Source organism: Oreochromis niloticus, linkage group LG7, assembly GCF_001858045.2.
Source record: "Oreochromis niloticus isolate F11D_XX linkage group LG7, O_niloticus_UMD_NMBU, whole genome shotgun sequence".
Lineage (NCBI taxonomy): Eukaryota > Metazoa > Chordata > Actinopteri > Cichliformes > Cichlidae > Oreochromis > Oreochromis niloticus.
Window position 1 is genome coordinate 51832427 of NC_031972.2, and position 27855 is coordinate 51860281.

Below are 27855 nucleotides of genomic sequence, written 5' to 3' on the forward strand. Positions count from 1 at the left end.
GAGCACTGTGGGCTTTGTTAAGTAAATCACTTAACCCAGGGTTATTTTGATATTTCTGGGAAATAGTCAACTGATCCAACCAAATAAGATTAATTTGTCAGCAGAAACACAGATTTCGCAGTAGCTGTCACCGAACACCTGTTGAATAGAGCTGATGTGATGTGGGCCAAGATAGCTGATTTTCTCATTGTGTGGATTAAAGCAATGGTAGCAGATGGCAAGGAGGGCCAATCCCTATCCTTAGTGCTGACACCTCACTACTTGTACTTCATCTAATTTGGGGTGGAGTTGGGGGGGTTCACACGAAATGCTGAACCAAACACAACAAAGCTTAAGCAAGCAAGCTCGGTCAACCTATCACTGGGGCCATTTAGAATCACACAGACATGCTGAGTCCTGTGTAATCAAAGCTTGTGCATATGTTAATATATAGGGCAGAATATCATTAGCCTGTCAGGGTTAGTGTGCTTTATTTTCTACTTATTTGAGGTGGTTAAGTTTAGATATAAGTTGGTACAAAACTGTTACAAATGTAATAAAAACATTGGGGGTTTTAAACTTATTACTATTTTGAACTTTAATTATTTTAATCTTGAAAAAGTTCAAGTTTAAATGAACAAAAATCCTAATCCAAATAAAGAATGGTCATTTATTTAACCCTACAGAATTTGGGGATCCTGTAGAGAACCACTATAACTTTAAAAGTTAATCTCACTCTTTGACAACTGCTGACATTCAAGGAGATTATATCAAAAAGCTGCTTAGACTGATGCAAAGACTTATGAACTAGCATTCAAGGGCATCCTGCGAAGGACAATAAAATTATGCCTTCCTTGTTTTCTGCAGGGCACGTAGTTTTTATGCAATGCACCTCGCTGCAATAATAAGTCTTTAGTATGCACAAAATGTAGATATGCGATATAAGATAATGCCATTCCTGACCCATAAATGAATGCAAGGCATTTGAATTGACCCATGCATTTGAGGGTTAAAGTAATGAGCAACTGATCTGTTTGATCTGACAAACAACAGAGCCAAGGTTTTACTGGTGACGTGTGTCCAATCACATGACCGGCGCTGTCCTCATAAATGTTTCCACTAAATACATAATCATCTAAACAGCTCATGGCAGCATGCTGCTAAAGATTGTGCCGTGTCTGCACAACAATCACAGGGCCGGGCAGGGAAGAAACGTGACAGTTATTCCTGGCAGATAAAAGACTCAAAGCAGGAGCTTGCTGATGGCTGCAGCATCTTAACTGTGCGGAAGAGAGTCAACCCCCTCAAAAAATGGAGCTAAAAAGGACTTAACATGCGTAGTTCCTAGTGTTAAGAACAAAATAATCATCTCGCCCTGACATGTGAGGAACACGTGCTACAAAATCTGATGTGGGAGTCCAGGTTGCCATACTTAAATAATATTTCTGACTTATGAATCTCCTCAGAGGTCGTTTTCACATATGTTTATATGTCACCAAATGTGAAGTGTAAATGCTAATGTGCAAAATTAAGGTGTCCAGTGTGTATGGACTCCCAAAGCCTTATTTATTACATCAAATGCTACATTTGCCTTCACCAGCATAGAAAGTGGAGTGGATATAAATAAAAGTGGGAAACAAAGAAAATAAACAGAACAAAATAAAAACAATAATATCAAAGACATAAATAGTGATGGCAAATAAATAAAAATATCCATTCAGCCATCCATCCAGTCCTCCTGATGCATCCACCAGAGTGCGTGAATGTCAGGTTAAAAGTGCTTAAGTAATAAAAAAAAGCACTTGTATGGATGAGGCCTGTAGTAGGAAAGCATCTGAAAAACTGCTATATAACTACCAGTATAGTATAATAAAAGCGATTCACATACCACTCAGGAAAAAAAAAAATATTTTACTTATATACTTATACTAATTGTACTTAGTATAATAATCTGCTTCTTCAAACAAAAGAAGCTCTTCCTAAATATTTCTTGTGTCTTTCAGTCATTGTCCAAACAGAGTCAGAGTTGAAGGTCATTGACACTCTAAAATTTCCCACTTCATCACCACCAGGGAATCCAAACTAATCACCCCTCCTATCATATGTGCTTGATGCCATTTTTCATCAAGGACATCTGACAGATCTCATTCTTTCTAACCCAGTCAGTCACCTCCAACTTAATTTTGTTTGCCGGTACAACTTCCTTACCAGTCTTTCCCTTCTAATGTCCTGTCTCCCTCCCTTCAAACCCTGATGGGCAGCATATGGGCTCTCCTCCCTGAGTCTGGTTCTGCCAGAGGTTTCTTCCTGTTAAACTGTTCTTCCCACTGTTGTCAAGTGCTCGCTGACAGGGGATCATCGGATTGTTGGGATTTTCTCTGTATTATTGGAGGATCTTTACCTGACAATATCAACAGGTAAAGACACTCAACAGACCTTGAGGTGACTGTTGTTGTGATTTGGTGCTATATAAATAAAACCGGACCGGAAATTGAATCGAATTGATGCTTTTGCACATCTTACAGCAAAATATTACTTTTATTGACCAGTCTCAAGCATAAGCCATTACATTTCCACTCTTTACAATCCCTCCACTCTTTCTTGATGCATAGCCTTTTGAGGCAGACAGCTGTAACATGTGTTTCTTAAACTAAAGATTCTGATATACTTATACTCTTGCTCATTTGTGCACTGATTTTATTCTGGTTAGAATCAGTCTGAGAAATTCTTTTTTAAGAATTTTTTTTTGTCTTTTGTAGAAAAAAGTTTCAGAGGAAATTTCTACTTTTTTGAGACTAACTGAGTAGCTGATACTCAGATTGCTATAGTTATTCATTCTCTAGTAAGCTGATGGTAACATAACTGACAAAAGGTTTTATAATTATTATTTAGCCTTTTTATACAATTTCACAAGCTACCACAGTGTTTCAAACCTGTGAGTGTTATAGGTTCTGTGTTTACGTGGCCCCATGTGCACAGCAATAATCTGAAGATGGCCCATGCTTAATCCATTTATACACCAGTTTAGGGCAACAAAAAGAGCTCTGTTTTCAATGCTAAGTTGGTCTCTTAAATTCAAGAGTGATTTATAGGATTACAGACATGATATAATTCGGTCTATGGAGACTGTAGGCATCAGTAGTGTTAGGGTCTTTGTTATGTTTAATCTAATTGAACTGAAATATATGTGGTCAGCTATATGCAGTCTTCAATACAGAAAATAGTGTGCAGAATTTCTTGAGATTTTTGAGAAATGAGATTTTCCGTCAAGCCATTCAAGGCAAGAAATGATTCATTTGAGTTAATCTAGTTCAAAGTTTCTTAAAAATAAGTTGCATCACTTAATTAGGCAGACGGAGGCTTCAGAAAAAAGTCACCATATGGCAGTAAAATGGAATTAAGGTTCAACCCTTTGCTGCTCTTTCAATCTTTGTGCTAATTCTTTTTCTTCTCATTATGCTCTTTCGTGGCCCCCCACCCAGAAGGAGATCACATTTCATTGAAGGTTAAGCTCTTTTGCTAATTTGGGGTGGCTCTCTTCTCCTGAGGTTGTTAATGTCATCGACAGAGCCAATATGGCACAGAAGGAACATCTTAACTCTGGTATAAAACAAAGCAAAACAAGACAGTCTGCTGCTGATGAGCACTAATATAATAGTTTGCTTGTTGGCTATTGCTAGCAGGAAATTTCTTCTGCAAACCATGCTTAAAGTGACACTGATACAATCCTTGCAGCGCAGAACTGTAGTGCCATAAGGCTAAACTGCATCTCTGAACACATGAGCTAATAAACCAACACTGATGTTTTTAGGGAGAAAAAGTTGCTGTCTTGTAATATCATTTAGCATGTTACAGAAATAGACTGATTACAGTAGTAATGTGGGGACATCGTTCACAGCAGAACAGAACAAAACAGGATGAGAAGAAAACAATCTAGGAGAAAATTCAGTTTTTTTTATATAGTGCCAAATCACAACAGCAGTCCCCTCAATGCACTTTAAACTGGAAATAAATAATAACTAATGATTAGATGTTGAGTGGTGTAGAAACACTCAGTGCATCATGGGACACCCCCAGCAGCCTAGGCCTATTGTAGCATAACTAAGAGTGGATTCAGGATCGCCTGATCCAGCCCTAAATATATGCTTTGTCAAAAAGGAATGTTTTAAGCCTAATCTTGGGTGACTGTCTCCCAAATTCAAACTGGGAGCTGGTTCCATAGAAGAGGGACCTGAAAGCTGAAGACTGCCTCTCAGTTTTAAATATTCTAGGAACCACAAGTAACAAAATAACCAGAGAGAGACAAAAAGAAGGAGCGAGACAGGAAAGAGGAATGAATATACTTAGTGCCTGTAAGTGGTGTGACTGATTGATTTACCCTTATAGACAGTAAAGATTAAGAGGATGACAAATCAGCATTTGCTTACACAGCGCCTGGTGCTAATCTCCTTGTCTTCCTCCAGACGACTCAAGCTCTCACACTCATTCTGGAGAGAGAGAAAGAAAGAAGACGACGAGTTGTATCTCCCTTGACCCCACCTTCATCAGATTTAAGCAGTACAAGAACATCAGCACTGTATCCAGATCACTCAACCAGGCTTATTCTTTAAGGATCTTCCCAGAAGCTTTCTGTGAGGTAGTGTAAAGAAAAAACGTTTGATGAGCATGTTTTTGGGAAAATTGTGGCCAGTACTTTATTGCAGAAAACAGTTCACGCAAAACAGGAAGTCATCTTATGTTTATATGTCTTTCAGTAAGGATGGAGGAGCAGATTTCAAAGATGAACATGTTTTCATTGGACACCTTAAAGGACTTCACACAACAGAGCACAGACGGAGCTCAAGCAGGTGAGCCATTACTTACAAATTACTACAAATTTGCAAGATTTTAGAAAGCTTTAAGATGATGATTGTTAAAGGCTTCTCAGTACAGCAGACTAGACTCATAATTAATGCTCACAAAGTTTTAAATGCATAGATTTACACACAGAATCTGACACAAAGCTCAAAATGCGTAAAAGAGTGAGCTAATTTTGCATCAGTCTGTAGTTAAAACAGGGTTGGTGCTCAAAAGAATGTGGAGTGATTTTAAGTATTTCTACTATCTATTCTCTACAGAAAAAGGTCTGCGTAAATCGTTTGGCCAAGGCCTGCTTTGTAAAGTTTGCTCTGACTCAAGCAGTGGCAAACACTATGGCATCTTTACCTGTAATGGCTGCAGCGGCTTCTTCAAGCGCAGCGTGAGGAGAAGACTCGTCTATAGGTGGGCAAGTGGCTCTGTGAAAGGCAGCTGTACATAACAGGAAAACAATCATATGACAATAAATGAAGTGCATTTTAACTCCGTCTGTGTCTTTATTTCATAGGTGTCAGGCCGGAAATGGCAGGTGCCCTGTTGACAAAGCGCATCGAAACCAGTGCCAAGCTTGTCGATTAAAGAAGTGCCTCCAGGCTGGCATGAACAAAGATGGTGAGAAACTCAGAAAAAGCAGACCGTGTAGATATTATCTGTGCATAATGATATTAAATACCTACAGCCTCACTCTCAGATGGTGTAGCTTTTCCTGTGCTTTGTTGTGGCAGCTGTGCAGAATGAGCGACAGCCTCGAAGCACAGCTCACATCAGTCCGGACTCTATAAATGTCGACACAAAAAAGGAGCACCTGGTCACCACGCAAGCGCTCAGCCCCTCTGACACCTACTCAGCAGTCATCTCCAGACCTCTGGTCACGTCGTCAGCTCCAACTTCTGCCACAGTAAAACCTTGCAGCAACATAAGTAACAACCACCGCTTTATGGTCAGCCTGTTGACTGCAGAAACCTGTGCAAAACTGGAGCCAGAGGACGGTAAGATCAAATGAAAGAGGTCAAATAACTTGGAAGACAGAGGTGTAAACATATTTGTCTTGAAATGAGTAAAAATATTTTGAAAACAGACTTTTTGATTTGACCTTACTTTGTGGGATATTTGGATTGTAATGCCTATGTCTCTTTTTCTGCTACACAGTGGAGGAAAATATTGACGTGACAACAAATTCAGAGAGGGACCTCACTCCCTTCGACAGCCGTTTGTCCCCGTATACCTCCAGCTGTCCAGAGAATGTGTATGAGACATCGGCACGACTCCTCTTCATGTCAGTCAAGTGGGCAAAAAATTTGCCTGTGTTTGCACACTTGCCATTTCGTGACCAGGTGAGGCCTGTAGACAGATAATTTTTCTTTGTGTATTTGTATATGGATAGTGTGTGAGACTAATGAGACGCTCAACATTTCTGTGAAATCCTCAGGTGATTCTTCTTGAAGAAGCTTGGAGTGAGATGTTCCTCCTGTGTGCCATCCAGTGGTCTCTGCCCATGGACAGCTGTCCTCTTTTGTCTCTGCCAGACCTTTCTATCCCACAGCAAGCCAATATCAGCCTTCTTACTGCTGACCTGCAGATCTTAGAAGAAGTCTTTAGTCGCTTTAAAGCCCTGACTGTTGACCCGACAGAATTTGCCTGTCTGAAGGCCATTGTGCTGTTTAAGCCAGGTAAGGAATCACTGATGCAGCGATGGTAGTCACTGATTTCTGGATCACCAAACCGATGTCTGCTGTTTGAATCTCCCACGCAGAGGTACGCAACCTTAAAGATCCAGAACAGGTGGAGAATCTGCAGGATCAGTCACAGGTGCTGCTGGGTCAACACATCCATTCAGTGTACCCCAACCAGGGTGCCAGGTATCTGCACTTTCTTATCCAACAAACTACCACAAAAATCTCACAAAATAACAGCTGGAGAACATCAAATCTCTCCCCTCCACAGAAACATTAAGCTTGCACTGTTTTTGTTTTTGTCCAACAAGGTTTGGGAGATTAATTCTTCTGCTGCCTTCCCTCCGCTTTGTGAATTCAGAGAAGATCGCTAAGCTGTTCTTTCAGAGGACTATTGGCAGCACACCCATGGAGAAGCTGCTGTGTGACATGTTCAAAAACTAACACATGGAGGAAAACTTCCTGCAAGCAAAAAGCTGTGTGACTGTGTAATTCATGCATTCTGCTGATGATTTCTTTCATGTTTAACGCAAAAAAGCCTTGATGACAAAAGATATTTTGACATGTTACTGTTCGAAAAACACAGTCATGAGTGGATCAGAGACATTTATGTGAAACTGCGCTTTTTTTCCTCAAGACAAAGGCTTACTTCTGGTTATGGCATTCTATTAAAGAACATTTTTCTATTCAGTTATAACCACGAAGCCGTCTTGTGAAGCTTACAGCTGGACTTAATCATTCAGTGTACCTAGTAACAAGCGAAGTAACAGTACATGCCAGCAAACATGTTTTTAAATGTTTTAATTGTCTATAAATATGAAGTTGTATTGTCAAGTATAATGATTTCTGGGATTTTTTTTCTATTTGATTCACATAGAGTAAATAAACAATGCAATAAACACTATAAAATATAGAATTCAGTATAAAAAGTATTAATCTTTTGAGAAGAACATAAATAACACATATTTGAAACAGAAACCAAAGAGCTCTGATAAGCTTATCTTCCAACTGTTTTGTGACCATCATTTTCTTTGTTGAATTGTATTAAATGTATCAGGTTGTTCTCATTGGTCTGAAAAAATATTATAAGTATGAGACAGAGATTATAAGAGAGAGAAAACTATATTTATACTGGGTAAAAGATAATTATATCCACAGGTGCAACAGCTCTGTGGTAGGCCAGGTTTTGTACTAGAGCAAACAGAGCATCACATTCTCATGCATATATCATACATTTGTTTAGAACACTACTTCAGATACATAATTTAAAAGTTAATTTGTACAAATGAGTAAGATAGGGGTGAGGCAGTCCAATATATTTGTTAATTGTTCTTATTATTATCATTATGTTAATATTGTGCATAGTGCCTTCGCAATAAAAGAGATAACATTTAATTCATAAGGAAAATGTATAGTGCATAAAAAAATAGGCTTTGGGGTCACAACAAAAAACTGGAGTGGAGTACTTTTAATATGTCCATGTTACCAGATGGATTATACACATGCAGTGTAATGAGAGGAGGGGCTTCACCTACCTTTAGAATGTGAGGCCCCCAAATTGCAGAAGAAATGCAAAATTGCAAAATGAATTAAATAAACGCATCATTAAGTCACTGAGTAATTAATTAACATCTATATATGTATATACACATGTATATATATTCATTAAATGATTAAATATCAGTTCATTTCATTTAAATTTCTAATTTTAATGGCACATTTAATTAATTATTTAATAATGTTTTTATTTAATATATGTTTTCACTTGTGGCCCTCCGTCTTCAATATGTCCACAGTGCAGGTGTTTAAAACAGGTACATTTTAAATGTTATATATAACCCCTTTGTAAATCCTGTTCACTCAAGTCTATTTACTAATATAAGTAAAGACATTACACATAAAAAACACATCGAATCTTTGGAAATTAGTTTTTGACAGATGATAACTTTTTGGTACAACCCGGCCTATTTTTAGGGATTATCGCCCACAATCCAGAGGGCGGCGCTAATGCACCTAAAGGCTATTTGACAGCCTCCGTGTCAGAAGAGGAAGAAGCAGAAGCGTACCAAAACAAAAACAGGGAAGTGCATCAGCATAGCGAGCTAACGTAAAAGTGTGTGAAAACAAAGTTTTTGGCGCCCTAACATCTGCACGGTGCCCGATAAACAGTATGAACGTGCATTAATTAGGCGATAGCGATTATTTCAAATTACCAATGTTTAAAAACTCGTATCGTCTGCTCCCTCAAAGGGACTTCAGCACTCCGAGGACTCCTGGTTTGTTTGTTGACTCTGACAGCTACCACAAAGGCCTTTCGTTTGACTACATCCCCAATGTTACTGAAAACGACTTCACAGGTAGGACACTAGCTAACACGAGCTGGTTTAGGGGGACATAATTTGTGGATTGTTATTCACTTCAAAGAGAAAGTAAGGCAGACGCTTAGCCTCTTTTTCGTAACCGCAAAGGATTTTTAAAAGACGTCAACATAAGTTATATCAAAATACACAAAGAATATAATGAAATGTGTCATATTTTAGAGGTGGGAATCATCAGACAGCCCACGATATGACATTATCACATGACATACTTGAGTCATGTGTTCCTATATTTCATATACTTTTGCATACTAGTACACTTTGTACACTGGATAGCTCTGGGTGTGAGTGACTTAACTTGACCATCACTAATGAAAATAACCCCTTGGGGTTTCTTCCCTTTTAGACACCTCCCAGGGATGGTTGTCATGGATCTGCAACCTAGTTGTCATCTCCCTGGTCTACATCTGCACCTTTTTAACCTTTCCAATAACAGGATGGTTTGTACTGAAAGTAAGTTTGGCTTAATGAATTGCACCCATAGCATCTCCACTCACTTGTTGAGAATAAACAGACTTTTTTTTATTTTTTATTCAGACTGTGCCAAACTATCAGAGGATAGTAGTGTTTCGTCTGGGTCGAATATGTCCTCCAAAGGGCCCTGGTATCGTCCTTGTGCTGCCTCTCATTGATCAGTGGCAGAAAGTAGATCTGCGCACCCGTGCTTTCAACATCCCCCCTTGCCAGGTAAACTGCCAGACATGCTATTATTGGTATAGCTGGCCTGTGGCATTTAAAAAGATAAATAAAAAGATGTTTCAGCATGTTTGTTAAAAATTGTTTTTGGTAGTCTTTTGGATGAGATCCCCTCTGTCCATATACATGGCTGACAATACATGTACAGTACATGATAATTAATAGCTAATAGAGCTGGGCGATATAAGATTTTTTCATATCACGATATGTTTTTTTCATTTCAGGCGATAACGATATATATCACGATATAAGCCAAATAACTATATTTGTAAGATTTAAATGTGCCGTTGCTCACAAGTAAAATATGAAATAATCAGCAGCTTGTTTTGATTTAAATATTTATTTCCCATAATAAGTTCAACAGGGCAGATGTACTTAAGGAACATGAGACTTCAGTTTCAGATAAATAAAGGCAAATATTGCAAACTATACAAAAGGCAGCCGCTAAAGCGTTTAAGTTTCAAAATAGAACAAACAAAACAGACCACTAAATTGTCAATTCCACTTAGAAACAAAATATTAATTCTAAAAATAGATCTTAGTTTGTTTTACAGAAGAACAGACAAAATTGACTAACTTTTGTCAATATCAAATAAACTGAGAACTAAAAGGAAATTCTCAATCTCTCCTTGTTGTATAGCTTAGCTATTACCTCAGTTAGCTGCTTGAATCCTTCATTTTCAAACGTGTTTATTGGTAGCATGTCTTTAGCAAGACGGTAGGCTATGGTATTCGTTATGTCGCTATGTCTCTTAGCTTTTTTGTCATATGGTAAGACGCTGGAGAAAGCCGACTCAATTGACTGTTGCTGCTTCGCAGGGATTCTCCTGGTTGTTTTCAATGACGAATTAGCGCTTTCAGTCTACGGAACTTATCTGGCCCTTCCTTTCAACAATCTCTCCGGCATTGGAACCGTCACTGTGTTCTCTTCGGTAACCTGGTCACCCAAGCTCTCGGTTGATTTTTCTCTAGTGGGCACACTCATTTTCTCCATTACCCCACCGGCACGGCAGCTGGCTGCTTCCCAAACAAATACACATGTGCGGCTTGGCACTTGTGCTGTACGTAACAAGTCACGTGACGTGACGCTGCGGCTGTGATTGGTTCGGCTCTGCGCTACTTAATTTGGATTGGCTGTGCTTTCTTTTTTTTTAAGACAGGAAGAGAGAGAGATGAGGTCTATTGCAATAGTTTCATTTTTCTATCGAGAAAAAGTTATTTCGCAATACATATAGTTATCGTTCTATCGCCCAGATCTAATAGCTAAAGAATTGTTACATCATATCTTTTTATCCTTAAGCCACAGGAGAGGTTAGCATAGGATGAATTACTTGATCTGTGTGCTGTTGTTTCCTGGTTTCTGATTGCATAAGATCAGTTGATTTTTCTTCTCTTGCCACACTGTAGCACGACACTTCTGAATTCTGAATACTGGTAAAACACGTCTTATACACGTCATTTACCATTTAAAAATGTTTTAAAAGCGGTAGCTTCAGTTCCATGAAATTTATTTTGTGTGTGCTAGAGATAATTTCTTCCTTCTCAAATGGCTTAGCCTGCCATTCTTACCTTCAATACACTTAAAAAAAAAAGACAAAAACAATTCAAACTTCAAGCTTATGGCACAATTTATATTCAATTGAGCTTCAAATTTTTGCAAAACCATTCCTCTTAGGAGCTGTGAATGTTATTTACTTAAGAGGAGATGCTTATGTACTATCCATTCTTTTGCCAGTTTGGCTTCATGTAAGTTTAGCTGCCACAGTAAGTACACTGTGCTGTTATAGGTGACTACCCGGGATGGTGGTGTGTTGTCAGTGGGAGCAGACATCCAGTTCAGGATCTGGAATCCAGTCTTGTCAGTGGTGTCAGTCCAGGATCTGAATGCTTCCACCAGAATGACGGCACAGAAGGCTTTGACCCACAGCCTGGCCAAGAAGACCGTCAGGGAAATTCAAACTGAGAGAGTGAAACTAGGGGAATATCTTGGGGTGAGATCACGCTTCAGCTACTCTGTGCTGATTTCTTTGTTGTATCAGTTCATACTTACATTCATGCTTCATGTTTACAGATGGACATAAATGAGATGACTCGTCCTTGGGGGCTGGAGGTGGATAGAGTAGAGCTTACCCTTGGTTCTCTACTGAAAGCCCCAGAGGACAGCCCCTCTGCCCCCCTGATTATGCCCTCTGCACCTGGACTTGAAGGCCTCACTGGCCCCATTCAGCAGTTGGCCATGCACTTTCTGAGCCACGGTGCCACATCACAGCCTCAGCAGGGTAAGACAGAACACTTAAAAAATCTTCTTGCATCTTTTCCATAATTTTTGCTGTAATCTTTACCTCTTTCTTCAGAGGACAGCATAGCATTTATGGATGAGCTCAGCAGTGCCGCTGAGTCTGTCACCGCCACACCAGGTTGTGTTGACGAGCTGCTCAGTAAAGTCAAGCTGCTCCTCTCTGAGTCTTTGGTCCAACAGGTTGGGGCCTGTTATCAGTTTGACATCAGCTCAGGAGATGGACAACAGCGCCGTTACTATGTGGATCTGAGCCAAGGTGATAAATGTCACGATTATGGAATTTTTACTTGGCGCTAAATGTGTGTACGAAAACATAAAAAAATGAAACCTGTCTATTTCTCTTTGTACTTTAGGTAGCGGTGCAGCTGGGGAAGGGTCCTTGTGTCGAGAACCAGATGTAACCCTGGATATGAGTGACCGTGACCTTCTGGCCATGTTTCAGGGTGAACTACGACCAATAGCTGCTTTTACAAGTGGCAGACTTAAAGTCCAGGGAGACATTAAAACAGCCATGAAGCTGGAAGAACTCATAAAGCTACTTAAGAAACATCAACTATAGTACATTTTAATTTATTTATTAAATCCTTAATTTCAACTATAAACTGTGTTTTTCATGTATGCTGTGACTGAATTTCTGTAATGTTCTTATCATTTCTCACAAATTCAAAGTAAATGCTTGTTTACAAAGATAACATGCTTTCTGAGGGTTATTTTATGCAACACTGTTTGAAACATGATTATAAAAAGAGCCGTGAAACTAGATAAAAGCTTCAGTAATGCGGCAGAGCTCTGTCATAATCAGACATACCGTTCTTTGGTCTATTCTGTGAGGTTCAACTAGAAAGCCTTGATTAGGGCAGAAAGGGGGGGCGACTCTGTAGACCAGCCTCTCGCCTCCCTCTTTTTGCACCAGATGTCCTTGGCAGAGCCAGAGTAGCTGCTGAAGGTAGAGCAGAGTGAGCATTTTTGTTGTTGAAATGGCCAAGTGGAGTGTTTGGCGTAGCCCTGTGACGCTGCCTCTGTGCTGGGCAGAGGAGCTGACAGCATCAGGTGTACGCTGCAGCAGCAGCATGCCGATGATCAGACAGGCATACTCGGAAAGCAGCAGCATCGTCAGGCCTTTCAATGAGATTCCTGGACTGTGGAAGAATGGCTGGGCTAACTTGTACAATTTCTGGAAGTTGGATGGCTTCAGAAACCTTCACCGCCTCATGTTGCAGAACTTCAACACTTTTGGACCCATTTACAGGTAAAGGAGTCCAGGCTGTTTGATTCATTCTACATAAAATGAAAAAATTACTGCACAAGGCTGACCAAAAACATGATGGGTTTTAGAAAACAAAAAAACAAACCTGTAACCTACAATTTCCAAGGTCAAATGTTCATCTCACAATTTCTTTTCTTGTTTTCTGTATGGCAGAGAAAAAATAGGTCATTATGAAAGTGTAAATATCATCAACCCCGAGGATGCTGCCATCCTCTTCAAAGCAGAGGGCCATTATCCTAAAAGGCTGAAGGTTGAAGCATGGACATCATACAGAGATTACAGAAATCGCAAATATGGAGTTCTTCTTAAGTACGTCCTGTTATTGTCCTCTTCCAACTCTTCCACTATTCAGATACTTTGACAAAACCAGTCTTTTCAATAAGCATTACCAGTGTTGGCTAAATACTTTTAATTTAAAATCTGATTGTCAAACAGGAATGGAGAAGACTGGCGATCGAACCGCGTGATTCTCAACAAGGAGGTGATTTCCTTGAAGATGCTGGAAAACTTTGTGCCTTTGCTGGATGAAGTGGGCCAGGATTTTGTGGCCAGAGTTCACAAAAAGATCAAGCGAACTGGCCAGAACAAGTGGACCACTGACCTCTCTCAAGAACTCTTTAAATATGCATTAGAATGTAAGAATAACATTTATTTTTAATATTCAATTCTAATTATTCCTGCCTTTTTTTTTAATCAATCACACGTTTGTTCACACTTGTTTCTATCTCATGTTTGTTTTGTCCAATATAGCGGTGAGCTCAGTGCTGTATGGTGAGCGTCTGGGTTTGTTGCTGGACTACATTGACCCAGAAGCTCAGCATTTCATTGACTGCATCACCCTCATGTTCAAGACTACTTCGCCCATGCTGTACATACCTCCGGCTCTCTTGAAGCAGACTGGGTCAAAGGTGTGGCGGGACCATGTGGAGGCCTGGGATGGCATATTCAACCACGGTGGGACACATAGGTTGAAAATTAATTCTGAAATTTAAAAATACAGTTTTTGCTTTTACTGTGGTGTAATTTCTTGTTTCATTTCTATCCTTTCGTTGCATCAGCGGACCGTTGTATCCAGAACATCTACAAGAAGCTGCATCAGGATGCAGGCACTCCAAAGAAATACCCAGGAGTCCTGGCAAGCCTGCTCATGCTGGACAAGCTGTCCATTGAAGACATCAAAGCCAGTGTCACTGAACTGATGGCGGGTGGAGTAGATACAGTAAGGAGAAAAAAAGAAAAATTCAAAGTATGAGGAATTGTGTGACTGTTATCCAGATTTTTAAGGCTGCTTCTGGTTGTGTTACAGACTTCTATAACGCTTCTGTGGACATTGTATGAATTAGCCAGGCACCCCAACCTCCAGGAGGAGCTCAGGGCAGAGGTGGCTGCAGCTCGGGCCGAAAGTCAGGGAGACTTGCTGGAGATGCTGAAGCGGATCCCTTTGGTCAAAGGTGCTCTGAAGGAAACACTCAGGTGACTGAAACACTTGTTCAAGACATTTAAGATAAGCCAAGAAAAGATACATTTTATCAGCATGAACTTTTGCAATTCTCTTAGTTCCTTAATTTGTGTTTCTTTTATAAAAGTGGTTTTCTTTTTGTGTCTCAGGTTGCATCCGGTGGCAGTGAGCTTGCAAAGATACATAGCAGAAGACATAATTATTCAAAAGTATCACATCCCAGCTGGGGTAGGAGGCACAAAAACATATAAATGATGTATTTATATTTGAGTATTTGACCATTTTCATACCAACTGTCATGCATGTTGTTGTGTCTATATATGTCTGTATGCGTATTCAGACTCTGGTCCAATTAGGGCTGTATGCTATGGGAAGAGACCCCAAGGTGTTTTTTCGTCCGGAGCAGTATCAGCCCTCTCGCTGGCTGAGGACCGAGACCCACTACTTCAGAAGTCTGGGCTTCGGCTTTGGGCCCCGTCAGTGTTTAGGACGAAGAATAGCCGAAGCAGAGATGCAACTCTTTCTTATCCACGTAAGATATAAAGAAAATAATCAGCAGTATTTCCACATATATGTGGCACACTGACATCATACAAACTGCCTGTGTTATCTTTGCAGATTCTCGAGAACTTCAGAGTGGAGAAACAGCGACATGTGGAAGTACAGAGCACCTTTGAGCTAATTCTCTTGCCAGACAAGCCCATAATATTGACACTGAAACCTCTACAAGCAAGTCAGTAACATGTTTGATGAAATTAACTGTAAACGGCTTCACAAAACTCCACAATATGAACAACAAATGAAAATATTCCAACCTTAGAGTTGTAGGGAGAGCAAGAAAAACACAGGAAGGAAGGAATAAGCTAAAGCTGTGCAGTAAATCTCAGTTTTTACCTCAGTATTTCTATAGCTAGACAACAAAGTAATGATACATATTGTAGATTGCTTAGTGAAAAGTGTGATTACTAAGGGACATGTACTCTGTGTGTGAAATATACTAAAAATCAGGAATGCATTGTGCAAATTTATTCCACCTGTAATTGGCAAAAAATGTTCATTTATGTACCAATGATGAATAAAAAAATACAACTGATACAAAGTATCTGTTTTTATATGTAACTGTCCATGGTTTACATTTGAAACACACTTTCCAGATTAAATCATTACATTTGAATGACATCTACATTTTAAACCACAGACTCTGTGTGTGCCATCAACAGTTCAATTCATTTGCAGGTCTTTTTCCAGGTTTTGCTTCTGCTGTCCTCTTTGCTGGTATAAGGAGCTGTAGGAAGTAACACGCAGTATGGGAGAATGTTAAATCCCTCATACCATAATTATATACGTTAAGGTACGAAGAGTGAGGCCTGACTGACCGAAGGAACATTTTGAAGGATTGCTTTGGATGTTTGGATGAAGCCGTGCCTGTGCTCGCTCAGTTTGGTCAGCATTTCTTGCTTCTCTCTCCCCCATACTTTAGCGTTCTCCTCCAGCTTTAAAGATGCAAAAGAAAAAAAAAATATATATTTATAAGGAAAAAAATAATTAGACCAAGTATATCTTATTTATATTTTCTTTACCTGAGCTTCCAGTGTTTGGATTCGTGCCTCAGCCCTCTCCAATTTATGTTGTAAACTCCATTCCTCCTGTGAAAAAAGGAAAAAAAAAGAAAAAAAGTGTCACTTTCAGCAGTTGAGAGGGAAAATTTGGATACTATCACAGTAATTTGCAATATTTAAGGAGTTTAAGAAGTACCTGGTCTGACTGTTGTGTTTTGAGTGGTGCAGGCAGCTGGTGAATCCTTTCCAGCTCTTTTCTGAGACGGGCGTTCTCTGCTGCCAAGGCTGATTTCATTTCCTTCTGTTTAAGGCCATCTTCTCAGCATTAAAGGAGATCAGACACTCCAGTCAGTGCCAGTGCTTTTGTGACCATAATTGTTCCCACTGGGTGCACTTACCTCTTTCCATTAGCATCAGCCTTTTGTCACCACGATGACTATTCTTGTCTCTGAGCTTTCCATCTAATGCTTTCTCCATTTTTTCTATGACCTAAAAATAAGGATGGCACAAATGTAAATATCCCCCCATGCGAATTATAAGCTGCTAGTCACACGAGAAGCATATTCAGTATCATGAAATTAGATTAGTAACAGACTGTTCACCTCTCCCTGCTGTTTCACTGTGGCCTCTAAAGTTGCCATCTTTGCCAAGTGACTCTGGTGATGCTGCAGATCCTTCTGCTCCTGCTGGAGGACTCTGCGGAGCTTTAATAACTCCTGCTCACTATCATTTTTCTGCTCAAAAAAAACACGATACGAGTTATATAATCAATGGACCGACACTTTCCTGAGATGTGTTCGAAAAAATATTCATAATGTGTGTGGTGTGTTTTCTAACCCGGATCAGCTCGTTCTGCAGATGTTGTATGCGGTCCCTTTGTGTGGTGGCCTTACTCACTTCACTGGCAAGCTTGAATTTTAGAGTGGCTTAAAAAGAGCAGAACAATCATCAGAACTGCAGAAACTGTCTGTCATCTCTTATTTACAGGGAATGTGTTTTCTGTACGTTCACTTAAAAACTCGATCGCTGAACATATCTAAGTAATGAGTTCAAATTTCACACTAGTTTCAATAACATGTCATTTTTATGCCATGTGCTTTGGACCAATAATAACCAAAAGATCCATCAATATACTTTTGAATTTGACTGGATCTTTCGGAGGGATGGGACTTAAATCCTATCCTTTTGCTTTTGATGTTAGCAAAGAGACCTTCTGGAACGTCCTTTCACCGAGGGCCACAAACTGTCCTTCAGGAGATAAGGGTTGTAGTACACACGGAGCTTATCATGGTCCATGGCCTAAATAAGCTTCCTTATCACAAAATGACAGTCTCCCTGGGAATGGACACTCATAAAGATTAACAAACGCATGCTGAGCCTTCGATGTCATGACTTCATCTGCCAAGGAAATGACCTTAAGTCCATTACGGCACTGAGAGAGAGCTAGCTGGGTGGTAAATTATCTGACATGAGTGGATCAGCACCTAGTCCTTTATATGCTCTTAACTTCTTAGGATTTTAAAATTTTGTTACTGAGACAAGATGATACAACAACATACTCAAGGGACTTTATATTGTAAGGCAAAGACCCTACAATAACACAGAGAAAATCCCAACAATCAGACAAACCCCCTATGAAGAAGTAATGGGCGACACTGGGAAGGAAAAATGATGAGAGGGCAAATAACTAATGATGAAATGCAGAGTGATGTATAAACACCCAGTGAGTGAAGAAGAAACACTCATGGCATCACGGGAAGCCCCCAGCAGCCTAGGCCTATTGCAGCATAACTAAGGGAGAGTTCAGGGTCACATATCCAGCCCCAACTATAAGCTAATGACTTATAAGCTATATAAGCGAAATGGAAAGTTTTAAATCTAATCTTAAAAGCAGAGAGGGTGTATATCTCTTGAATTCAAACTGGGAGCTGGTTCCACAGAAGAGCGAGCTGAAAGCTGAAGACTCTGGCTCCCATTTTACTTTTAAAACATAAACTCTACTTTTAAACGCCCCTCCGTGAACCACAAGTAAGCTACCAGAGAGTGAAGTTAGGGTGATATATTACATTTGTACCTATTCGGTCAGCAATTTCAGCCTTGGTCATGACATCAATGTCAGTGTCGGCCAGAAGATCTCGTCCAAGGTCCTGCTGCAGAGACAGATCACTGCGGAGCTGACTGTTTTCTGCTTCCAAAGACAGCACCTGTGTCCTAAGTGTTATTATGTCTTCTGCCATCCTAGACAACGCTGAGCGATAGTTTTCAATCTCCTGATGGTGAAAGAGTGCCTGTAAGTCTCAGATTAGAACATTTTCAGTGGCTTAAAAGCAGAGGTGAGAAGTAATGAAGTAGAAATACTTCGTTACTGTACTTAAGTAGAGTACTTAAGAAGTAACGAAGTACAAATACTACAAATAGTAGAATTATCAGGTATCTGTACTTTATTTGATTATTTATTTTTCAGACAACTTTTTACTTTTACTACCTACATTTTTATACAAATATGTGTACTTTCTACTCCTTACATATGCAAAACAGTCTCGTTACTTTCGGTTCAAAAAGGTCATTTATAGTTTATAGGTGGGCCGGAAGGAGCGCAGGTGTCCGCAAATTGTGTTCGCGGTAATTCAGAATCAAGCTAGCGCCATAGAAGAGGCGCGAGCTTAAAGGAAGTAACGTTTTAAGTGGCAGGTAAATTCAAATTAAACGTTTCTATCAGCAAAAACACACAAACTGTTTGTGTGCAGTTTGTCGCACAGTGTGTCGCTAGCTAAAGGTCTGGATTTCCTAGGGAGAGAAAAGAGTGCGCAATAAATTCAATGAGATTTTATTGCGTTGGAGGAAAGATGGAGGAAGACAGACAGGACGTGAGAGGAAGAAGAGAGGTTGTATTTAAAGGTAAGGAGTGCTCAGTGACTCTAGTGACTTTGATGAACTGCAAATTTAAAGCTTATATGCAATGTCTTAATTTTTAATTACATATTGGATTTGTGCATGAGGTGTTTTGTTAAATTATGTGTTTTCATTTTTGTGAAAGAAACTAAGCTATACTAACTTTGTGCCATTCAAATGTTGCATGAATATTTTGGGTATTTTGCCCAGGATAAACAGGCTAGCTTGCATTAACACACTGTGTTGGACTGTTTCACAGTGGCTGTGGTGCTTATGGTTAGAATTGGGTTAAATCAAAGAAAAAGTATAGCGTCAGTGTCAGGGGATGGACATTATCCATGGTAGCTTGTGAAACTGCTAACATCTTGTTGAATTCAGTTGTGTAAATCCACAAAAGCAGCAGGTCAGCTGATCACAGCCTGTACACTAAGAAAATCTGCTGACGCTGGCATTAATTATTATGAGTTGGAATTCTTTTTCCCACTGAGCCACTACAGAGAATTTAGGATTCCCCCCACCTGCCGAATCCCACTGTAACCAATGACTTTACTCATTTTCCTGTTTAGGTGTGGAGGCAAAGTTACCCTCTACAACGTAGGTAACAGAAAATAGTTATTTTTTAAAATTCTCTTTCCCTGTTTGTGTCCTACTGGTCTACTACTACTTGCATTGAACCTTATTAGTGCCTGTCAGATCAATAAATGCCATTCTTTTTAGTGCTTATAGTGGCATTTTACTGTCATGCACTGACTGGTGTCAACAATAAATTCACTGGCCTGTTGAAACAATTTGATAATAGGTGGTTATGAGCGAGCGCCACCACTAGATGTCTCCTCAATCCCATGTCTTAAGAGAGTAATACCGGATGTATTACCATAGACAGGCAAACAATTATAGCAGCAAAAGGGATGAACAGGCTTGAACTGGTTTTAAATAGGATAACTGGTAACTTCTGGTTTTCAGATATGCATGTAGCATGAGACACGGGGTATTACTGCAAGCCAAAAATGAATGTAATCCATTGAGGTGGATGTTCCTCTAATTGATTGGTTAAGGTTTGGTATAATGTATTCATAACTCTGACTCCTCAAATTCATAAGGGCATACCACTCCATCCTGTAAAGGTGTTTTGTTAGGGGAAATTTAACCGGGGATTTTGCACAAATTTTAGTCGTCTAGTCATGCATGCACACACGTTCCTCTCTGAAAGCCGAATTTCTGTAGAAGCGAGCAAAAAATATATATTTCTGGGAAATTCTTTAAAGAAATTTGTTTCTTTAAAGGATGACAAAATGAGTCTGGGAGCAGAGCTTTTTTATCAAAGCATTTCTTTGTACAAGGCCCCTGGATGTTGTCTAGCAGCGTGTAGCACCCATTGTTCTGTCACATGCTCTTCTATCAAGTTGAATAGCCAGAATTGAATGGAGACAAGAGGCAGGTCCAGCTGTATGTATGAGCAGGGGGGGTGACGATTAGGGGATTCCAATCTTGGATGGTGTTGTTGTGCCTCCCGTGGGACACAAGGGGTGAAATTGAGCATCTAATTGAAAGGGCAGGGACGAGGTGACAATCATGACTGTAGATGAGATGTCGTCTCTGCTGGGGGCCCAAAGCAGTGATGTGAAGGAGAGCTCCCCGTGATGAGTCTGGAAAGTCCTTTTATGTATTGAAAATAAAAGGCAATCTCTGTCTCTGGCTGGGTCCCTTCTATTCTGTATGATATAAAGCCATTAAACAGGTTTGATGTCATGCATAAAGTCGCTTCAGGACAGATGTGTGACAGCTCGACTGAAACATGAGGATTTCACATTTGGCTGCATTTTATTAACCACATTATTTTTCATGTAAAGTGTTAATAATCATTATCTATTAAACTTCAAATATGCACGTTTGCAATGAAAAAAGCCAGTTGATACTCGTTGATAAATTAGGCGTATATAAAATCTACACCCACAGACATACAGAATTTAAGCCAGTCTGCAGACATAACAGTCTGGCTGTAAATAAAACAGGAGAAAATGGCAAGATATTGAAAAAACAAAATGTTATTGGAACACTTTAAGCCTCATCAGTGTAATCCTCCTTCAGTGCAATTACAGTCAAGGAGAAATGTTAATGTATTCATTTTATCTCCAAACTGTGACTGTTTGCTTCATCATCTTCCCATCCCACTGGCCTCTCTGTGTCACTGTTCGCTAACTAAACATGACATAGCATTGCCTCACTGATTGATTGAACAGTTAAGATTATGTCTATTCACCTTTGTTTGGAGGCCAGAGATCTTTGCTACGTGGGGATCATCCTCAAAGTCATGCAGAGGGGGTCTAAAGCGTGAACACACAATTGTAGTCTAAAATTAAGTCTTTCATTTACTTTCAAAATAAATCAAATAAATCTTTCTCATATATTTTTGCACCGTACCGCGTGTGTGGATGAGGAACTTGATACGTGCTGTTTATGTTAGGTTTGTCATTCTCGGTGGAGTCTGTCATCTCAGCTGGAGTCTTCTGGTCTAGCTGGGCAGTGCCTGGAAGCCCAGTCTTCGCTCTGTTGAGGAGCAGCTGATTATCTGGTAGGATCTGTGCCAGGGCATCATGAGATGGGAGATTGTATTTTCCCCTCTGAAACTGTAGAGCACATATTGTTTCTGACTGTCAAAAATGATTTCTAAACTTGCTCAAAGCTGTAAACAGATATGTTGTTAAAATCTGTATGAATATCAAACAAGCATCACTTAAAATGCCAATGGTCTCTTTTAACCTCATTTACTGTCCCAGAAACATAACATAACTCATAACTTATTCAGAATAAATGATAAGCCAACCTGAAGTGCCCAAAATGTGTACTTATTTGATTGGCCACTTCAGGTTGGCTCCAAAAGCAACTCCTATGATAAAAATTTAGAGCTTTGGACAAAAATTATTTTCTTATTATTCTTTGTCCACTAATTATATCAGTGCTTATAGGTCCAGTCTGCATGACAGATGCTAACTAGGCAGCTAGTTTACTTGGCTTCACCCCTGTAAAAGATAAAAGTAGCTGAAGCCAAAGTTTAAGTGCCTCAAACCAGCATTCTTTTTTTATCAACTCCTCTGGTGTCAAAACACATGGTAATGACTTTAAATCAGTAGTTTCAGGTCTATTTTGTAAATTGTGGGCATTCTGTGAGTCAGAAAGGAGGATTATGCTCACTGGCTAATGACCTGTCAGTTAAAGGTTTTTACTCAGTTGTGGTGTCCTTGGTTTCTTTGTCAGATCCACCTCTTGCTTGTCTTGTTCAGTATCAGAACATCAACATGGTGATAGGGCTGGGCCATATCATACTGTTCACGGTAATACCGGTAAAATGTTGGGCAACGATAAGAAAATGAAATATTGCGATAGAATATGGGTAAAGCACGCATGCGCAGTGCCTTTGTTTTCATACGCACATGGGGTACGCACATGGCGGAAAAAGCATGGCGGCGACGGAGAATGAGAAGGGCGAAGGCGGATCGTTGAATGAAACGGATGAACCAGAATTGGTTTGTAAAAATGGTGCAACTGCAGTGGTGTGGAACTGGTTTAGCTTTCGTCCGTCAGATACACAACAAAGCACTATTTTTGGTAGAGCATGCTAGCGGGCCGTCGTTATTACCGTGTTCTTTGGAAAATACGGCACACTTAAAATCAATCCTTTGATTTTTCTGAAAATCGACAGTGCCCCTTATAATCCCGTGTGCCTTATGTATGAATTCTGGTTGTGTTTACTGACCTCGAAACGATTTTCTGTGGTACATGGCGCTCAAAAATCTGTCAAATGTTTTAGTACGACTTTGCTAAGCTACGAACCTGCACCGCTTGATGGATTGTCGGAGCATTACGGCTATTGTAGGCAGGAGCCTCGTGGAGTAATACGTACTGTGCTTTAAAATAATATTACGGTATTGTGTGTGTATAACCTCTTTTAAGTTTTGTGGATATTATACATGGTTATGCTGAGGATATGTCGGCCGATTTCCACTGGAAATGCCTTTTGGTCAAACTGTCAGCGAGGAATTTGCATTTGCACTGTTAAATTTTTATATAACTTTAATGCACATAAAAAACAGCTGCTTGTTTAAGTGAAAATACATTGATGGGGTTTTTTTGCACTAATACAGTTGTGGAGTTGTAAAGTATTTTGTCTAGTGTCAATTATATCATCAGTTATATCGTTATCACAAATTTTCAAATGTATATCATGATAAATATTTTTGGTCATATTGCCCTGCTCTACATGGTGATGGCAAAAATGTTCAACTCGAGACTTCAAAACATGGCTTCAGTAAACAATGAATAATGTCACCATAATGTCTATGACTTAACTTTTTCTTATATGAGTCACTGAAGTATTAGTCACAGACTGTTTGTAAGGGTGTTGTGGACTTGGCATTGGGACACCCTTTATCGTAAGTCAATGAGTCACTGCATCGTTTATAGCTGGGTGGACACCCTAATGGAGGGAGGAACTGATTTGTTGGATGAATTGGCAGATCCACACCTCTCACCACTGGCAGAACTTTGCATTCTAAGGATGACATGGTCCAAAAGAATGAGATCATGGGTAAAAGCAGCGAGAATGAGCTTTTTCCCAAGAGTATCTGGGCTCTCCCTAAGATTAAGACTGAGGGTCTCAAAAATCTAGGAAGAGCTTAGAAAAGGAGCCAGATGATTTGGCTCAGTCTTCTGGCTAGTTGCCTCCTGGGTGCCTGCTTGAACTTAAAAGTTGTCCCAGGGCAGATTCAGCATGCTGGAGAGATTACATCTGTTGGGTGGCTTGAGAATCCCTTGTCGTCTTCCTGGAGAAGGTGAAAGACGTAGGTGGGGGGAAAGAGGTCTTGGCATCTCTGCTTAGACTGCTCCCCCCACAACCCGGAAAAGATAATCAGAAAATTAATGAATTAATGGATGAGTGAAGGAATGGATGGATGGATAGACTGGACCTCTAGGCAGTGATTGTGGTGTTGGCCTATTTATAAATTTATAATGTAATATTAGTATTGTTAATTGTCCGGATTGTGCTAATTTGTATTCACGGCACCTTGCGAATAAAGCTAACTAGAGTTACTGATGACTTAATGACGTGGTTCAGGAGTCCACTACTGACAAGCGTATAACATGGTTCATAGGCTCTCCATCTATGATTGGTTTTGGCTGTAATTTATCATTTTTTTAAAATGGAGCAGAATTCCACCTAAGTGTCAAAAGGCATTTGTGATATTGAAGATAATAGTATGCTCATAACTGGTCTAACAGAAGTTCAGCAAAACAAAACCCATTCTTCATCACCATCATCGTGGTCACCTTCATCAAATCTAATCAGTAGTTTGTGTCAATGAGAAAAGTTTCCCCCCCAAAACACGTTCTCTACTTCCTAGATATTGAATTCCAATTGGTCAAATAGAAATGTAAACATTTAAAGGTAAAACTTTTAAGTGAAGTAAAAACTGTTACTGCTATTATTACAAAGACAACAGCGATATCAGTGGAACTCCAAAGATGTAGAGCTAGCTTTTGAAAAAACACAAAGGGATGTCAAATGGTCATTGTTACCTGTATGATGGAAAATGCTGAACAATTTCCCGTGACACCATGGGAGGACTAAATGACTTCCACAATGTTAGATTTAATGTTATCTAACATTTTTACATACACTGAAAGCTTTTATCAAAATACATTGTATCTATGACCTTTCTCACTGCACTGTGAGCGAGGCCATTCTGCCTCTTCATCACTTGAATATAAATGCTGTTACATCAGTAGGCATACACTACCCACTCCATAACTAGAGAGCTCTCTGTCAATAGCCCTGAAGTCCTTTAAGTGTGAGCGCTGCATACACAGTGTACACTTTCAATGATGGCAGTTGCCTGGCAGCGCAAATAAAAAAAAATGGCATTAAATAGAGTCATTATCCATTATCTTCCCACTGACTTTCCCACTAACGCAAATACCTCCACAGTGTCAGAACCTACCTGCACAGCTGCAGGTGTGCTGAGTGATTTTGTCTTTTTTGAAGCCTTCATCCAACACAAAATGTCAGAGTCCTTTAACTGGTGGTGAATGGGAAAGCTGGAGCTTTGACATCAATCAGCTTGTAACCACAACACAAACCTTAGCGACTTCACAGGCAGTGAATTCCCACTATGTACAAAATGCTCTAATATCATGTTTCAGCAGAACTCACAGAAAAACAATGTTGAGGCTTCAGTTCTTCTCATTAATTCACTGAGGCTTCAGAGACTCACACAAACAATGTATTCATGTACCAAGCTTTTGCCAGCAGCAATATAAAAGTAGTGCACATGTAAATGTATCAGTACTTTTTATTCAATAATATATTAGCCTGAAAAAGGGGTTTGGTGTATCTATACTGTACCTTGAAACTACAGAATGCCCTAATGCTGGAGTTAAATCACCACTGCTGAAAATGGGGTGTTGTTATTACCTTGTTATAAATTAACCTAATCCCCAGCATGAATTTATAGCCCTTAAGTAACTAAAGGTTTCCTATGTGCATGAAGTGTTTGGAGGAAAAGATGAAGAATTATCATTAAGGTAAACGCCGTAGAGCGCTCATTCTCATTCTCTGTCATATTGTAGAGATGATGTTGTTTCCATAGGGATATCACACTGCACCTCAGCTGACAACTAGTGCAATACCATATGCTAGAAAAGTCAAACATGTCAGTATGAGGAAAATAACAGCCAACCTAATAACAACATGTATCTTACCATGAAAAAAGCTCTACTGTGTTTGGTTATTAGATAAATATTAGGCTAAATTTGTGTTGAATAATTCACTGGGTGCTTCTGGCTATGTGCTCTGCTAGAAGACATAATCTCTTCTAATCCAACAAGGGAAAACCTGCAGAAGTGAAAAGTCTTCCAGCGGACTCTAATATCACATTATCATGTATGAGATTGCTCGACAAATTTAGAAAATCCCTACAACTAAATAATTTACATTCACATGTTGCACTTTGTAGACACAGCTCGTGTTCAGAATGCTTCTGACCGTGTTACATATAATCTGTGGAGAGCTATGTTTCGGGGGGATGTGTGCTGCGCTGTGCTGTGCTGTGCGGGCGGTGGGGATGGGGGTGGGGGTCTGAGTGACACAGTGTTGGTTTTTCACTCTGGGCTATCTCTAACATCATCAGAATTCAGGACATAGCCTGCAAAATGTAGCCAATGCGCTCTTCATGGGAGTGACAGCTCTGAATCTGCTGCCACACAGAGCTTCAATTAGCCTGCCAGGCAGCCAGTTCCCAGGAGCCTTTTCTACCTCCTCATTCCAAATTTGCCATCCACCACCTTTTATTTTTCCTGTCAACCCTTCATCTGACCTGGATTTTCCTCTTTTTCCCTCTTTTTCCACAGCGGACTTCAACACCTTCCGTTGTCCCTGTTACCTAAGTTACAATCTTTTTGCAGCTTTTCCCGTGTCACCATGACAGGCCAAGCGGAAATACTTACAATGTGTTAATGGACACAGAGGCAAAAGAGGTGTTGGAGAACTAAAGCAGAAATGAAAGAAGGAAATTTAAAGGACAGGATGTGTTGGTGTGTCTCACTCCCTACAGAAACAGTTCGGGCTCTTCAGCTTCTGAGTAAAAAGGAAAGAAATACTAACATAGAAACAATTCTAATGTTATTAAATGTTCTACCGTTCTACACTATAGTTCATGTATCCTTCTCGGTTTCCACCTAAAGGATATCTGAGTACTGATAAACACCCAGCTTTGAACACATAGGTATTATAAATCTTTGGCCAATATGTGCAGAGAGGACACGTTTAAATGCTTTATAAGTTATAAACCAGAAATGAAATCCAAAAGGCTACACAAATGCTATAACGGTACATTTTCATGGATTACACTGAAAAATACTGCCGAAAAAAAAAGTTGAAACCTATTTTTTTTAAGCAAAAGTTTATGGGTACTTCTCTAAATGGTAAAATTCAATGTGTGATTAAAAAAAATATAAAAACAACATATATAAAAGAAATACAGAAAGTATTTTTACAGATTTTTTACAGTGTGTGTTGCTTATCTGCAAAATTAACACAAAAAACAATAAATGTATTTTAATGTAGCGCTGAGCCAAAAGGTAACTCAGAGAGCGCATCCTCATCAACGTTAGGGCCCTGTTTTAAAATTTAACCAAAAGAAATCTGGAGACAACAATTTATTGCTGTAACAATGATTACATACATACGAGATATTTTATTTGAGAAAAATTAAAATTAAATCAACATTGTAACAACTGATCTGCATTGAGCTTCTATTAGCAATAACACGGTAATACTAGATCAGGTAGCACTTGATTGTCTTGCAGAAGAAATTACATTTCGCCCTGCATGTAATCATATCTGTGCCCTGTCAGCAAAATAAAATCACATCTGCGGCGAGCTGGTTATGTGGTTATAAAGATTTTTAAAATATGGCAAAATGGAGAGAGTGGCAAGAGGGATGGAGAGTGGGGTGTGTGTCAAGGACAGTGTGCAGCTCTGATTCAAGGGCATGTGTGGCTGACAGCCACTGCCACTCCCTGTGAGGTTCACAGCGAAAGCAAAGCCAAGGATTATCTGTAAATCAACTCCTGTCAATTAAGGATACACTGCAGTGAAACTGCAGCACTCCATAAATTAAGGAGGTATGAATATAAAGGCAAAATTGACTTTAGGTATAATGAATTGTGTTGGTGATGAGTGTGAGAAAAAATAAATAAAAAGGAATTTTAAAAAAGGGGTAAATATGGCTTCCATATAAT

At 39.6% G+C, this 27855-nt stretch overlaps 4 protein-coding genes and 1 long non-coding RNA gene across 6 annotated transcripts; 4 read left to right on the forward strand and 1 right to left on the reverse strand.

The window, feature by feature from the left end:
- Positions 1-4439: 4439 nt before the first annotated feature.
- nr2e3 (nuclear receptor subfamily 2, group E, member 3) lies at positions 4440-7429 on the forward strand. The gene is made up of 9 exons (XM_003440316.5): positions 4440-4615; positions 4734-4826; positions 5097-5241; positions 5345-5448; positions 5562-5825; positions 5986-6170; positions 6266-6506; positions 6590-6695; positions 6821-7429. Exons 2-9 carry the CDS (start codon positions 4739-4741, stop codon positions 6951-6953), a joined length of 1266 nt encoding a protein of 421 aa, XP_003440364.1. The 5' UTR covers positions 4440-4615; positions 4734-4738; the 3' UTR covers positions 6954-7429.
- Positions 7430-8539: 1110 nt separating this feature from the next.
- On the forward strand, positions 8540-12574 carry stoml1 (stomatin (EPB72)-like 1). Its single transcript, XM_003440315.4, has 7 exons — positions 8540-8866; positions 9234-9340; positions 9425-9574; positions 11371-11574; positions 11655-11862; positions 11938-12138; positions 12236-12574. Exons 1-7 carry the CDS (start codon positions 8725-8727, stop codon positions 12439-12441), a joined length of 1218 nt encoding a protein of 405 aa, XP_003440363.1. The 5' UTR covers positions 8540-8724; the 3' UTR covers positions 12442-12574.
- A 100-nt stretch (positions 12575-12674) lies between these two features.
- Positions 12675-15701, forward strand: LOC100692956 (cholesterol side-chain cleavage enzyme, mitochondrial). The gene is made up of 9 exons (XM_003440441.4): positions 12675-13131; positions 13303-13458; positions 13585-13784; positions 13900-14103; positions 14208-14368; positions 14456-14622; positions 14758-14836; positions 14949-15140; positions 15227-15701. Exons 1-9 carry the CDS (start codon positions 12860-12862, stop codon positions 15347-15349), a joined length of 1554 nt encoding a protein of 517 aa, XP_003440489.1. The 5' UTR covers positions 12675-12859; the 3' UTR covers positions 15350-15701.
- ccdc33 (coiled-coil domain containing 33) lies at positions 15702-26454 on the reverse strand. 2 transcript variants are annotated; one of them, XM_025908893.1, is made up of 11 exons: positions 25056-26454; positions 21481-21686; positions 21320-21383; positions 18242-18437; positions 17005-17093; positions 16770-16904; positions 16566-16656; positions 16364-16482; positions 16189-16254; positions 15985-16101; positions 15702-15893 (listed from the first exon to the last, which is right to left on the reverse strand). In XM_025908893.1, exons 1-11 carry the CDS (start codon positions 25104-25106, stop codon positions 15822-15824), a joined length of 1206 nt encoding a protein of 401 aa, XP_025764678.1. In that variant the 5' UTR covers positions 25107-26454; the 3' UTR covers positions 15702-15821. The 2 variants fall into 2 exon arrangements, with proteins under 2 accessions (XP_025764678.1, XP_025764677.1); XM_025908892.1 differs by having other exon boundaries at positions 16770-16901; positions 18242-18455.
- On the forward strand, positions 18445-21631 carry LOC112847354 (uncharacterized). Its single transcript, XR_003220860.1, has 3 exons — positions 18445-18858; positions 18959-19065; positions 21524-21631. It is a non-coding gene; the product is annotated as an uncharacterized LOC112847354 (long non-coding RNA).
- Positions 26455-27855: the final 1401 nt, after the last annotated feature.

Coding starts and splice junctions, on each gene's coding strand:
- nr2e3 (XM_003440316.5), top strand. CDS start 4,739: ATGGAGGAGCAGATTTCAAAGATGAACATGTTTTCATTGGACACCTTA. Junction 5,242..5,344: donor AGGAGAAGACTCGTCTATAG/GTGGGCAAGTGG, acceptor TTTATTTCATAG/GTGTCAGGCCGGAAATGGCA. Junction 6,696..6,820: donor TACCCCAACCAGGGTGCCAG/GTATCTGCACTT, acceptor TTGTCCAACAAG/GTTTGGGAGATTAATTCTTC.
- stoml1 (XM_003440315.4), top strand. CDS start 8,725: ATGTTTAAAAACTCGTATCGTCTGCTCCCTCAAAGGGACTTCAGCACT. Junction 8,867..9,233: donor TACTGAAAACGACTTCACAG/GTAGGACACTAG, acceptor CTTCCCTTTTAG/ACACCTCCCAGGGATGGTTG. Junction 9,341..9,424: donor CAGGATGGTTTGTACTGAAA/GTAAGTTTGGCT, acceptor TTTTTTATTCAG/ACTGTGCCAAACTATCAGAG.
- LOC100692956 (XM_003440441.4), top strand. CDS start 12,860: ATGGCCAAGTGGAGTGTTTGGCGTAGCCCTGTGACGCTGCCTCTGTGC. Junction 14,369..14,455: donor TGGCGGGTGGAGTAGATACA/GTAAGGAGAAAA, acceptor GTTGTGTTACAG/ACTTCTATAACGCTTCTGTG. Junction 14,837..14,948: donor AGTATCACATCCCAGCTGGG/GTAGGAGGCACA, acceptor ATGCGTATTCAG/ACTCTGGTCCAATTAGGGCT.
- ccdc33 (XM_025908892.1), bottom strand. CDS start 25,106: ATGAAGGCTTCAAAAAAGACAAAATCACTCAGCACACCTGCAGCTGTG. Junction 18,456..21,319: donor TCTCTGGCCTCCAAACAAAG/GTGAATAGACAT, acceptor TGAGACTTACAG/GCACTCTTTCACCATCAGGA. Junction 16,902..17,004: donor TGCAGAACGAGCTGATCCGG/GTTAGAAAACAC, acceptor TTTTTTGAGCAG/AAAAATGATAGTGAGCAGGA.